The sequence below is a fragment of the Cynocephalus volans genome, chromosome X (assembly GCF_027409185.1).
Source record: "Cynocephalus volans isolate mCynVol1 chromosome X, mCynVol1.pri, whole genome shotgun sequence".
Taxonomy (NCBI): Eukaryota; Metazoa; Chordata; class Mammalia; order Dermoptera; family Cynocephalidae; genus Cynocephalus; species Cynocephalus volans.
In genome coordinates, this window is record NC_084478.1 from 80,973,677 (window position 1) to 80,988,460 (window position 14,784).

The 14,784-nt window shown below is 39.7% G+C and overlaps 1 protein-coding gene across 1 annotated transcript; it reads right to left on the minus strand.

Annotated features, from left to right (window-relative positions):
- Positions 1–6,213: 6,213 nt before the first annotated feature.
- ERCC6L (ERCC excision repair 6 like, spindle assembly checkpoint helicase) lies at positions 6,214–9,912 on the minus strand. The gene has a single exon (XM_063084677.1). It carries the CDS (start codon positions 9,817–9,819, stop codon positions 6,214–6,216), a length of 3,606 nt encoding a protein of 1,201 aa, XP_062940747.1. The 5' UTR covers positions 9,820–9,912.
- Positions 9,913–14,784: the final 4,872 nt, after the last annotated feature.

Sequence of the window (14,784 nt, forward strand, 5' to 3'; positions counted from 1 at the left end):
GCAATAAATTCTGAAAATCTTGGAGAAAATTCTGAAAAGGTTTATATGCATGAGACACTATCTAGCTAGAGTCCTCTGCTCAGGACAGTGGCTTAGCCAGGATTCTGAGTGCCTGTTATGTGGATGTCACCACAAAGGAAGGAAGCCAGAGTGCTGGAAAGGTGGACTAGAAAAAGCAAAGTAAATGCTGTGGCATGAGGAGAGTTATAGCTAGCCTGTGAGAAAATAGGGCAGGAATGGGCCTTTGACACCAAGTGAACCTTTGGGAAGTTAGCTTTTGACTAGCAACTAAGATTCTGAAGGAGCTGGTAAACAAAAAAACTAAGGATTTATAGAGTGATACACATAGTATGTGCATTTCATTCTGCTTTGAGACTTCATCTCTTTCATTAAGTTCAGTGTTGAAAGAACAAACCTCATTCACAGTAAAATAATTAAAACCAAATGAGATCCCGCTTTTTACCTATTAGGCTGGCAGAGTTTAAAACGTTTAACATATTGTTGGTGAGGGTGTGAGGAAATAGGTACTCATTCATTAATGTTGAGAATGTAAATTATTATTACTTCTACGGAGAACAATTTGGCAATACCTATCAAATTTATAAATATCCCCTTTGACCCAGCAACTTCATGTCTAGAAATTTATCCTAGGGATACATTCACATGTATAAAATGAACAGGATGTTCATTACGTTATATTTGGAAACAAACTGAATGTCCCTCAGTAGACAATGATAAATTACGGCACATCCATTCAATAGAATATCATGCAGCTGTGTTAAAAAAGGTGTAGAACAGTGTATATAGTACACCCTCACTCTGGTAAAAACATTTACATATATCCACACATGTACTTGTGCTTGTACATACATAGACTGTGTCTGGGAATGTCAGTCTAGAACTGGAGACTTTATACCTCACACCCTTAGATCAGGGGTCTTAACCATTATTGTGCCGTGGAGCCCTTTGGCAGTTTGCCCAAGCCTGTGGGTCCTTCTCAGAATGTTGATTTTAAATGCATAAAACACATAGGATTTACAAAGGACACCAACTATACAGCAGTCAAAAATTGTAAATTGTAATATGTTTATGTGAATGTGTATGTGTGCCTCTTTATCAATATATTAATATCTAGTGGTAGGTCTAAAACCACTGATTTTGTAGTGATGAATATCAATGGTATTTTGAGATATCTGCAATAACTATGAAATCTATGTGATTTTTATTGGTGACAAAGTCTCAGGTACTGCTAATCATAACCATTCATAATGAAAGGAAATGTTATACTCCCTATGTAGTGAGGGAAAAGATGTAACTTTTTTCCCATCCAAATTCAGATTCCTGAATTCTATCCGTGAACCCCAGGTTAAAAATCCCTACCTTGGATGCCATTGGAATATTTTACCATGTTCATGTATTTTTCCCCCCCAAATTGTCATAGTACACACTTAAACATAAAGAGCATTTTGTTTTTGTAATGATAAATACACCTAAGACTTAAGGTTCACTGTTTAGATCAACTGGATATAGGACCCTAAAGCCTCCTGGCTGGCAAATAAATCGTGCATGAGTTTTTTGGTTTTACATCAGGGAAGAGAAGTATTTATTGGCTCAATTCCCACAAACACTTGCATGCTTGATGGGATGGACTGACAAGCAAAGATGTATAAGGCGCAGCCAATGATGTATGCCTTTCACCTGTGCCATGGAGGGAAATGTTGAGCTAGACTTAGGTGCAGACCATGAACTGAATCACAAAGTGTTATAGCAATATTTAAAAAAAAAAAAAAAAAAAAAGATATATATTCAATCATACTACCCTAAAATGTTCGTAATAATTGCTTTTAGTAAGAGCAAAATTCTATACCATCAATAACCTATTTAGGTTAAAAGCCAATTGTTAGCATCAAATGATTTTGTTTAAAAAAAAAGTGTGGCAGTCTCTTCTATCATTGGTAAAAACAGATGAGAGCTTCTTGCACAAACTGACTGGCTTAAACTAGCAGGCTGGACTCTTTTCCAACTAAATTTTGAAATCTGCTGTAGTATCTGCAGATACAGTGGGGGAAGGAAAGTTGGACAGACTAGTCAAGCTCTAGACTATTCGGGAAGCCCTGCAGGAGTGCATCTACCACCCAGGCACCCAGTGAAGCTTCATTTGCTGATTGGCATAAGAAAGTGGCACTGAACAAAAACAGGAACATGAAAAGAGAGACTTCTGGAGCATAGGAGGCTTCAGAAACCAAAGGGATAGTGTGACAGCCAGGACCAGGGAAAGAAGTGGAGGCCTCGGGGTAAAATGCAGATTCTGGTTAAGGCTGCACCTGGTGGTGGAAGGGAGAAAATGCACGTGAGGACATCTTGCAGCCTGTGGGGAGTGGGCAGTGTTAGCTATTGTGAACTTGATGGTAGGGAAGGCAGGGTCCCCAACCTGCCCCTGGGAAGGCTGCACCTCTGACTCTACCACCAACTCATTTGCATGTTCCTGACATCACCTGGCTGATGATTGTCCAGGTGAGAACTCCTTGCCCTTCCCGGAATCTGAAGCTCAACATTCCAGTTGAGAAGCTGGGTTTTGGTTCATGTTATGGGAGTCAGCCCCAGTGGTCTCGCTCTTGCTCTAATTAAAGCTATAAAACAGGCTCACTGTCACAGTTCCCTCAGGACTTTCCCACATGGTTGTCTCCCCACTCGAATGTCTTTTCTTTTCCCTGTAGAGACCAAGCTTCAGGCCTCAGGATCCTCCAGCTGTCTTCACTACTCTTGATGCAAATGAGAACCCAATTCAAAATGGCTTGGTCAGAAAAAGGAATTTTTTTCCCTCAGCTCATCTAAGTGAAATTCCTGGTGTCCAAGTGACAGTGTTGGGAATCTGCCTATTAGTCCTAACTTCTTCTTGCTCTTCCCATGCCATATGGTGACCCCTGGCAGTTCCAGGCTTACAACTAATGAGATCAGCATCACGTTGGAAAATAAGAGCCTCTCTTCTAATAGCCCCTAGGTAAACTCCAATGATCTCATTGGTTGCACTGGGTCACATGCCCATCCCTGAGCCAGTCATTGAGACCCTGGGAGACCAGGCCTGGATCATGTGCCCACCCTGTGCAGCTCCATGTGTTGGGAGTGGTTTCCATAAGGATCAGCTGGGTGGGCAAAATCGAGACGTCCTACAGCCTCCCTGATCCCCCAGGCACAGTGCTGCTGGTGCGCTTTAACAGCATCTGTTCCTAACCTGTGAGAGCACTTGACATGTCATCAGGCACCTAAAAATTTACATCTCTCTCTCTCCTTCCAGATGATAAACTAGACTATGACCAATTAAAACAATGGAAAAAACAACAGCAAACATTTATTGACTATCTGGGTTTTGTTTTGAACTATGAGCTAGATACTATTATTACTATTTTACAGATAAGAAACCTGAGGTTTGGCATGTTGTGACCAGCCAAAGGTTTCATGATGAGTGAGAATTTAAAATGGAGTCTTCTCAAAAACATGAAATTAGGGCTGGCTGGTTAGCTCAGCTGGTTAGAGCACAGCCTTGTAACACCAAAGTCAGGGTTCAAATTCCTGTACTGGCCAGCTGCCCAAAAAGAAAAACAGAAAACCATGAAATTACATGAGTAAAACTATATTTTGCAGCACTATTTGTAAAGTAAAAAATTGGAAATATGTGCAGCTGTAAGAGGAATGAGGAAGGTTTCTATGTATCACAGTGAAGTTATTGTCAGGACATATTGCTGACTGAAAAAGGCCAGGTACAGAACCATATGTATAATATGCCACCTTTTATATTAGAAAAAGGGGGGGGGAATAGGAATGCATATGTATATTTGCTTTTATTTTGAAAAGGAAGCAATGGAAGAATAAACCACAGGATTACAAACCAATGTACCTTGTCTTATAAATTGACTTCGGAACCCTGTAAACGTTTTACATAACCAAGCAACAAAGTTAAACCAAGAAGAATAAAAACCATTTCTTTTTTTTTTTTTTTTTTAAAAGATGACCGGTAAGGGGATCTTAACCCTTGACTTGTTGTTGTCAGCACCACGCTCACCCAGTGAGCGAACTGGCCATCCGTATATGGGATCCGAACCCGGGGCCTTGGTGTTATCAGCACCGCACTCTCCCGAGTGAGCCACGGGCCGGCCCTAAAAACCATTTCTTAACATTGAAAACAGGCTAAAACAGTCCTGTGTCTGATATTGATGGCTAAACTTCACAGAGAATTGTTTTGAGTGACTGTGAAACACAGTAATCTGTGCTTTGCAAGTGGGACAGAGACAAAAAGAACCACAAATAAAACCTAAACTGCATTCAGTAGTCTTACTGTTGGTTTAAAAAAAAAAAAAAAACCTATGTAAATTTCAGCTTATCTCTATCAAACTTCTATTTGTAATATTTTGTAATATACATGAAAATAGTAGTGTGTATATACATTTAATTCACAAGGAACTTTTACATGTGTGTATGTGATATAATAAAAAATAAATATTTGGGTTTCATCCCAGGTTCGTGGCATACAGCTCCTAAAAGCTTTGGAATCTGAATGATTGTATGCTAACAAGATGACTAATGGCTGGAGGCCCCTTGGTAGCTTCAGGATGGGAACTGGTTGCCAGAAAGACCAAGGCATGATTCAAGCTTTGGAACTTTCAGCCCCACTCCCAACCTCTGGGGAGGGAAGATGGGCTGGAGATTGAGTTAATCAGCAATGGCCAAGTAAATAACCCTAAAAATGGAGTTTGGGTTAACACATCAAGGTGTTGGGAGGGTGGTGTGCCCAGAGGGCATGGAAGCTCTCTGCATCCCCCCCCCCAGTTGTATTGTTGTATTCTTTATAATAACTGGTAATATTAAGTAAACTTTTCCTGAGTTCTGTGAGCTGTTCAAGCAAATCATTGAACTGAGGATGAGAGGTGTGGGACCCACTCATTTGTGGGTGACCTCGGGACTGAATGCTTGGAACTGACATCTGAAGTCAGGGCAGTCTTGTTGGACTGAGCCCTTAAACATGGAGTCTGATGCTAACTCTGGGTAGTGTCAGAAACAAATTGAATCATAGGACACCCAGTTGATGTCAGCAGAGAATTACAGAATTGGAGAATTGCTTGGTGTGGAAAATCCCCAAACATTTTGTCACAAGTGTTGTAAGTAAAAATAGCTCAGTGTATTATAGTGGCTTTTCATCAGGTAAGACAAGGTTAAAAATCTGTTTTACCCCTTACTATGTCACCATGGGCAGGTCATGCCTCAGTGAGCCTTAGTTTCCGCAACTGTAAAGTGGAAATGCCACATTCCCTCTACCTCAAAGGATTATAATAAGGATTAAATGAGAAGCCTGTGTAGAGTACCCAACAGATAGTAGGTACTTACTTAATTAATGATAGTTCCCCTTCTTCTGGTGAGAGTGCAGAGTGCTATACTGCAGTTTATGTTTCTGAGGGGGAACCAACCTTATTTTCAGTCTACAACCCTAAGATAGAATGTGACAGCGTGTGTCAAAGTAGACAAGAAGATACCTGGTTTGTAGAAAAGAACACAGTTGATGGTGAGTGAAGAATGACTACATGGTTAGCAAAGTGACTCCAGGGCAGGCTACCAGTGATAAAGAATCCTAGCACCAGGTACTTTATCCCAGCCTTCTGCTGCATTAAGCTGAAAACATAAAATAGCATGTTAATAAGCATGTCTTAGATATGGAATACTAGTAACAAGCTCCTGCCTAAACTAAGGAGTTTCCATGTGCCATTTGCCAGTATCATCTCAGTGAAAAAGTGAATGGAAAAGAAAACAATTGAGAAAAGTAACTTTAATTTTCTTATCTGAACTGTGATATACAAAGGTGACCACTTTCAATACAACATATATATGTATTGAAAGATCAAACTGTACCCCGTAAATATGTACAACTACAATGTGTCAATTAAAATTTTTTAAATTTAAAAAAAAAGATCACTTTCAGAGTCAGATTAAAAATGGCCAGAACAATTTTACAAAAACTTCTCCAGATAGAACATAGTTCTGTTAAGTTTACAGAGTATGCCTAAAAGAAAAAAACACAAGAATATTCAAGTGAAGAAATACTAACCTAGTGCTCAGAATACCAGATTATGTGTATTGGGGGCGGGGAGCCAGGGGGTAGAAACAGGTTACATTCTCAAGTGTTAAGTTGCTTATACAAACTTAAAGTCATGAGCATGGACATTCTCAAGTGTTACTAAGTTGCTTATACAAACTTAAGGTCATCAGCATGACTTCAGGATCTGCGCTTTTTATATCAAGCGCTTTAACTAAGCAGTTTAGGGCCTCCTGTATTTTTCCGCACTCTTTCAGTTCTTTTCCACGCCTTACAAGGGTCTCATAATCATCCATAGCTTCCACTGCCTTATCCTGGGGAGAATCAACCAACTCTTCAGTGGACAAAGGCTCAGGGTCACCAGGAGAGGTCTCCAGAGCTAGAGCACTAGGCTTAGACATGGTTAACCAGCTGGACTTGTTTTCTGAAGACAGCATTTCTCTGGAATAATCCTCTTCTGCTTCTGTACACTCTGAGGTTTCGCCACTGACTTCCTCTGCTGCTTCTTCCAGATAATCTTCAGCACCCTTTGCTTCACTGCTGTTGTCAAGTCTTTCCTCCATATCCTCCACATGGTCAAAAACCACATTAATAAGAGACCTCCTAGATGCCAGAGATCTTCTAGAGTTTACAGACTTATTTATACTATCAGGTATTTTAGGTGAAAAGAACCTTCCAGGTGGGCTGATGTCACTTTTGGGAGTTGAAGCATCAAATTGTTTCACAGATGAGAACCGAAAGGGAGATGAGCTGACCGACCTTGTGCTTGAAATACCTTTAAAAGAATCATCTTCATCGTCTGAGATGATCCTTCTAGCTTTAATTCTGATTTTTGTATTAACTAGTACTACTTCTGATTCATCGTCTTCCTCAGAAAAATCCAAACTGAGACATGATTTGCTGTGCACAAACTCTGCTCTGGAATTAGCTGCTGAGCCACAAAAGCTATTTTCTTTCTCAACATGCTTCAAACACTGACTGGAAAGATTTTGTCCATTGTCTGCAGAGTCTTCCAAGAAAATATTGAAATCACATGCATACTGCAGGGAAGATGCTAAAGGTTTTTCTTCCAATTTGGCTTCATTTTCTTGAGCATCCTGCAGTGCAGTAAGGGATGCTGACAAATCATCAGCTTTTTCAATAACGGGTGCATCTGATTCTGGATTTTGATTTTCATTTGTTATGGGATTAATGGGCTGGGGACTGCAGTGATATAAACGCTCATCATCCTTTAGTTGATCTAGATTCGGCCCAGGATCAGCTTTGATTGATTTGCTAAGTAAATAATTAAAACTTCCCAGAGGATTCTCTTGCAGTGCCTCTTGTTCAGGCCCCTCTTGTAATGCCTTTTTTTGTAGAGCCTCATTTTCAGTTGCAAAGCTTTTTGCCATTCCCAATAAAAAGTCAGTCCAAATTTCTTCTACACTTCCAACCCCCTTGGGTAAAGTGGCTACAGAGTCAGCATCATATGTACTTTCATGTGGGTGCCTACCATCTTGCAGGATGGTAACGTTCACGTTTCTACTGGAGAGATCTTGTTTCTCACTCTCTTCAGGCAGATTATCAATGATTACGACACTTGCCATTTGGGAACTGATTTCTTCTTCCTGGGTCTGATGAGTAGTTGTAAGCAGTGTAGGCTGAGGCTGTGGTTTATTCGATTCAGGGCATTTCTTCTTTGTCTGAGAAGGAAATACAGATTCTCTTAGCCGGGCCCCCTCATTTCCAGTTCTTTGTCTTTCCATAAGGAGCTCTGTATTTTGAGACTCTAGTTCAACAAGGAATTGAGCTTTCTGAACCCTTTCCTGAATATACTGAGATTCTTCTATCACATCAAGCTCTTCTTTAACAGATAAATCATGTGTGTACATCAAATCATGGTCTGAGATTCCAGCTATCCCCAAAGAGTGCAGGTAGGCAATATGTTCATCTAGTTTCTTATCAGATCTCCTCTGAGCAGCATGCAGAGACTGAAGCTGCAGCTGGGTTGCAGAGTTCTGAAGATCCTCGACTGTAAAGAGCTCTCTTAATTCTTGTTTACTAAAATATCGGAAAGGGTTCTTCTTATCACCAGTAGTTTGTCTTATTAATGAGTCCTTGAAAACCTGTCTTCTGTATATTTTTTCCTCTACAGTCCCACAAGTGATTAGCCTATAAACTACAACATTTTCTTTTTGTCCAATTCGGTAAACTCTATCCACAGCTTGAGCATCAGTTGCAGGATTCCAGCTAGGATCAAAAATGACCACTCTAGTTGCTGCAGTTAATGTTAAGCCAACACCACCTACTTGAGTGGTAAGCAGAAAAACAGAGTAATCTTTACTTTGCTGGAATAAGTTAATTCTTTTTTCTCGTTCCAAAAGATGAGTAATTGTTCCATCTATTCGCAATGTCTTAAAGTACCTATTCTTTAAGAGTCGTTCGATGATGTTCAGAATCTGTCTTGACTGAGAAAACACCAGAGTTTGATGCCCTTCATCTCGCAGTCTCTTAAGCAGATCCATTAGGAATATCATTTTTCCAGATTCTTCCATCAATGCATCATCAGGTATTTGATCAATATGGTCCACATCTGAGAAATCTTCCCCCTCACTTCCATCTTGAGCACAGGATTTGACAGTCCCTAGATTCAGCAAATGACAAGCCCGTGCAGACAGCAGCCTAGGATGATCACACAGCTTCTTTAAGACACCTAGCTCAGCTAGAGGTGAGCGTGTCTCCATTAACAACTCCTTGATATGATCTAAAGACACGAATTTCCTGTATATTTCTTCTTGTAAAGGAACAAGACGTACCCAAATAATTAAATCATTTTTCCTGGAAAGGGAAGGCATTTCACAACTGGCATCAACATCTGGATTCTTTTCACTAAGTCTGACCTCTTGGTTGCTTGACTTTTTCTTCTGTACTTCTTCTTTAGTCCTCCTGAGAAAATAGGGTTTTATGATTTCCATTAAATTTTCAGATATTTTAAATCCCAACGCTTTTTCCCCTGGGGTAGCATCCTTCTCTCTTGCTCTAGTAATAGGATTTTCATACTCCATTTTAAAAGTTTTTAATGTTCCTAGCAAGGACCCTTGACAAGCAAAATCAAATAAGGACCACAGTTCTTGTAAATTATTCTGGACTGGGGTTCCTGTGAGGAGGAGACGATTATTTGCAGGTATAACACGAGCACATATTGCTGACTTAGTAGATGAGGATTTTATTTTATGTGCTTCATCGAGGATGACATAGTCCCACACAAACTCTTGGCCATTAAAGCTTGAAAGTTGCTGCCAATTATTGATTAACATTTGGTATGTAGTGATAATGATGCCATTCCTTTGCTGAATCCGATTGAGGTTTCTGGTACGTTCATCCTTGCTAGGACCATGAAAGGTTTTGACTCTCATTCCTGGAGTCCACTTGACAAATTCTTTTACCCACGTGCTAATCAGATTGGTTGGCATGATCAGCAGCACATGATTCACAAGTGAAGCATCAAACATACCGGAAAGGAAAGCAATGATTTGAACAGTCTTCCCTAATCCCATATCATCTGCCAAGATACCACCTTTTCTTCCATTACTATATAGGCCATAGAGGAAAGCTACGCCTTCCTTCTGGTGCTCAAAGAGTTGGTTGTGCAATTCTCGATAAAGCAGCAGGCCAGAGTTGCACACATCTGTAAATTCGTCATCTCCGTGTTCTGCCAACTCCTCTAAGGCTTCCTGTATTTTTTGGATTCTGCTCATCACCTTTTCATTGGGAAAAATATCTTTTGCCAAATTGAAATGTTTTAATGCTTCTTCCAAATCTCCATTCTTAGCTGCTTCTTTAGCCTCTTTCACATATCTATAAAAAAGGTAAAATAAATAAATAAATAAATACACACACACACACACACACACACACACACACACACACACACACACAGATAGATAGATGGGAAAGATTAGCACTGATGTCAGTGAAAATTGGCATCACTTAAGACACAAACAAATATCCACCAGACACTGCCAGCAACACCTTCAGGCACTAGGTTGTGGAAAAAGAATGTGCAAAGGTTGTAGGGCTGGCCAATTTTAGCTCAGTTGGTTAGAGCATAGTGTTATAAACCAAGGTCAAGGGTTCAGACCCCCATACCAGCCAGCTGCCAAAAAAGAAAAGAAAAAAAAAATACAGTGATATTTTTTGTTAAACAAACAAACCTCTATGTGTGGGGACATGTAAACCTTAAAGATACACAGGCACTTCTTGGGACTTAATTTTTACTGGCCCTCTGTGATTTGACACTACTGATCACTCCCCCTCCCTCCCTTACAATTCCCTCCTTCCACCAGATTCCTATAGATTCCTCCTGGTTTTCCTTATCTATCACTAGCCATTTCTTCCCTGTGTTCTTCTGTTCTTCCTCCCAGAGGACTCAGTCCTGGGACTTCTTCTCACTCCTTATACGTCTCCTCAGACTTTCTCATAACTTCCACTCCCACTTACATTCTCATGACTCCCAAATCACTCTCTCCAACCCAAAGCTTGCCCCCAAGCTCTAGTCTAGACCCATATTCCAATTGCCTTCTGGACATCTCCACTTGAAAGTCTCACAGACACCTCAGTTCAATTCATCCCAAATTAAACTCATTATTTTCCCTCTTAAAATGTGCTTCTCCATCTATGTAGTAGTAAATGACACTACCATTCACTTAGCCACCCAAACTCAAAACATAAAGATCATCCTTGACCCGAACTCAAATATGAGTTATCCTTGACCTGTTTTTACTGGGCCCCCCACCCTGGCCATCCAAAGATCCATTAACTTTATTTCCCAAGTATAATCTCTATCTCTCCATCTCCACTATCACTTCTGCGGCCCAAGTCATCTTCATCTCTGGCCTGGATAATTGTTACTTCCTACTCACAGGTCACCCTACATCCACTCTTGCCCCCTCTAATACTTTCTTTACATAGCAGCCACCAATATTATCTTAAAGCATAAAAGAAATCATAACATTCCTCTGCTTAAATTTTTTCAATAGTTTACGGTCAATTGATTTCAGCAAGGATGCCAAAACAATTCACTGGGGAAAGAAGGGTATCCACATGCAAAAGAATGAAATTGGAACCGTACCTCACAGCAAACAAAAATTAACTCAAAGTGAATCAAAGACCTAAATATAAGAGTTAAAACTACAAAACTTAGAAGGAAATATAGGCATAAATGACCTTGGATTTGGCAGTAGGTTTAGATATAATGCCAAACACATAAGCAACCGGGGGGGGGGGGGGGGAGATATACAAATTGCCAATAAGTACATGAAAAGATGCTCAACACCGTTAGTTATCAGGGAAATTCAAACCAAAACTACGAGATACCACTTCACATCCATTAGGATGGCTATAATCAAAAAATGAGAAAATGCCAAGTGTTGGTGAGGATGTGGAAAAATTCCTACTATTGGTAGGAATGTGAAATGATACAGATGGCTTTGGAAAACAGTCTGGCAGTTCCTCAAAAAGTTACACAGAACTACTATATGATATAAGAATTCTACTCCTAGGTACATACCCAAGAGATATGAAAATATTTGTCTACAGATAATCTTGTACAAGAACGTTCACAGCAGTATTATTCATAATAGCCAAATGGCAAAACAACACAGATGCCCATCAACTGATGAATGAATAAAAAATGTGACATATTCATACAATGGAATATTATGCAGCCATAAAACAAAATGAAATACTGATTCGTGCTACAATTGGATGAACTTTGCAAACATTATGCTACATAAAAGCCTGATACAAAAGGCCACGTATTTTATGATTCCATTTATATGAAATGTCCAAAATAGGCAAATTCATAGGGACAGAAAGTAGATTGGTGGTTGCCAGGGGCTGGAGGGCTACATGGTAAGGAATTTATTTTTGTAGTCATGAAAATGTTCTAAAACTGACTGTGGTAATAGTGTACAACTCTTGTGAATATAATAAAAATCACTGAATTGTACACTATAAATGGGTGAAATTTATGGTATGTTGTCAGCTTTAAAAAAAAAAAAAGATGACCAGTAAGGGGATCTTAACCCTTGACTTGGTGTTGTCAGCACGATGCTCAGCCAGTGAGCAAACAGGCCATCCCTATATAGGATCCGAACCCATGGCCTTGGTGTTATCAGCACCGCACTCTCCCGAGTGAGCCACGGGCCGGCCTTAAATGTATGGTATGTTAATTATACCTCAATAAAGATGTTAACCAAAAAAAAAATTTCTTCAGTATACCCACAGTCTACAAAAGAAAGTTTAAGCTGCTTAGCCTGGCATTCCGAGCCCTCCCTGATACAGCCAGCAACTGCTGACCGCTGTGGCCTTCGCTCTTGCCACTTCCTGCCTCAAATATTTTATTATAATCCTTTAAACCCATCATGATACTTTGTGTCCCCACTACACTTACGCTCACACCACCCTCCTCTTCCTGGAATGTGCTCCTCTCCTTTCACCAAGCTAACCTCACTGAACTCATCCTTTAAGACAGTGAGTGACTCTCAATTTTCTTTAGAACTTCCTGAAGGGCTTGTTAATACAGATTGTTGGGCCCCATCATCAGATTTGCCGATTCTGTAGTGTGGCCCAGGAATTTGCACTTCTATAAAGTTCCCAGGTGATGCTAATGCTTCTGGTCTGGAGACCATACTTTAAGGTATAGCTCAGGGCTCACTTTAGGTTCCTCTAGGATACCTTCCATCCCTATCCTATCCCCCAGCTGGATCAGTTGTTCTACCTCAGTGCTTCCCTATGTATATACCTCTACCAGTGCATTTAACACACTATATTCAAATCATCACAAAACAATCTAAGTGTATTACAAATGTATGAAAAACCTTCACTGAAGGGAGTAGGGGGGGAAAGGTGCTGATCTAAGTAACCTAGCAAATAAGTGGAGTCCATAAGACTAAAAGCAAAAGAAACTACGTTAAGTGTTGTACTCTAGTTTAGTTGATACAGTTGTTTCCCACAGGGGTATGGGTTAACAATTCTGGTAGCTGCAATACATATATACTAGAATTGAACAACTAAGTAAATGGATGGTGGGAGCCAGGTTTCTCACTGTTAGCATAGGAGTTTACAGATAAGATAGGGGAGAAGGTTAGACTGATCCATTGATCAGTGGTAATTGATAATGGCAATGGATCAGAGTTGAAAAATGACTACGAACCCACGTTTACCTTTAGAAAGATATAGATGGTTACACACAGAAATACTTATGGACAAGTATATATACATGGGTTAGTATACACCCATATTTCCTCTGTCAGCTGAGAGGGCACAATAAAAGGAACCAGGGCTCCTTGAAAAAATGGCTGATTCTAGGACTGTGACAAGAAATATGAGCTGAGCATCCCTAATCCAAAAATTTGAAATCTGAAATGCTCCAAAATCTGAAACTTTTTGAGCACTGATAATTCGCTCAAAGGAAATGCTCATTGGAGAATTTGGGGTTTTTGGATTAGGGATGCTCAAACGGTATGTATTCTGCAAATATTCCAAAATCTGAAATAAGTCTGGTCCCAAGCATTTCAGATAAGGGATACTCAATCTGTATATAAGATGAGCCTGGAGCACCTTAAAGTGCCAGAAAGTAAGAAAGTGCTTTAAAAAAAGAAACAAAACAAAAAAAAAACCATAATGGGGGTATGTCAAAGGGACACAGGAGCCAACTGAAAGAACTCATAATGGTCAAAGCTGAAACAATTTGAGCAATAAATAAAGTAGTATTGGATTATGAGTCAAAAGTATAAAATAAATATCCATGAGTTCACACTGATATAAATGAATAAACACATAAATATGGGAGAAGAGACAAATCTCCCAATGCAGAAGAATTTCAGATAATTTATGCAGATACTCTGCCCTCAAGGAGATGGAGTAACTCCTACTCCTTAAGTGTGGGCTACACATAGTGACATCCTTCCAAAGAGTACAGTACAGAAAGGTGCAACTGGGGTGGGGTGGGGAGAATCACTTTACAGTGGAGAATATACAATATACAGTGGAGTACAGTGAGGTACTTGCAAACAGTACCTCAGCCAAGTGATCAAGGTCAACACTGACAATGATAAGTCACATTGATGTGTACCCTTATTATGATGTGATGAGAATGGCACTTTTCTCTGTGGTCTTCCTCCCCAAAACCAAAAACCCCAGTCTAATCATGAGAAAAATCATCTGACAAATCCCAATTGAGGGACATTCTACAAAATACCTGACCAGTACTCCTCAAAATGGTCATGGTCATGTAAGAAACTGTCACAGGGAAGAATAGCTTAAAGAAACAGTCAACTAAATGTAATGTGGTGTTCTATATGGGACGCAGGAACAGAAAAGCAACATTAGGTAACAAATAAGGAAATGTGAATAAAGTCTGGCTTCATTAAATAATAATGAATCAGTATTAGTTCATTAATTGTAATTAATGTAACATACTAATGTAAGATGTTAACAGTAGGGGAAACAATAAGTGAAGGGTATAGAACTCTGTGCTATCTTTGCAATTTTTATGTAAATCTAAAACTGTTCTAAAATAAAAAGTTTATTGAAAAAGAAAAAATCATCTATCTGTGTGTTTGCCTGCTTGCATATCTGACTGTGAGCTCCTTGAGAACAGGGATAGGACCAGGTCTTAGAACAGATCAGTAAAAGTCAAATAAATAAACAGATGAAAA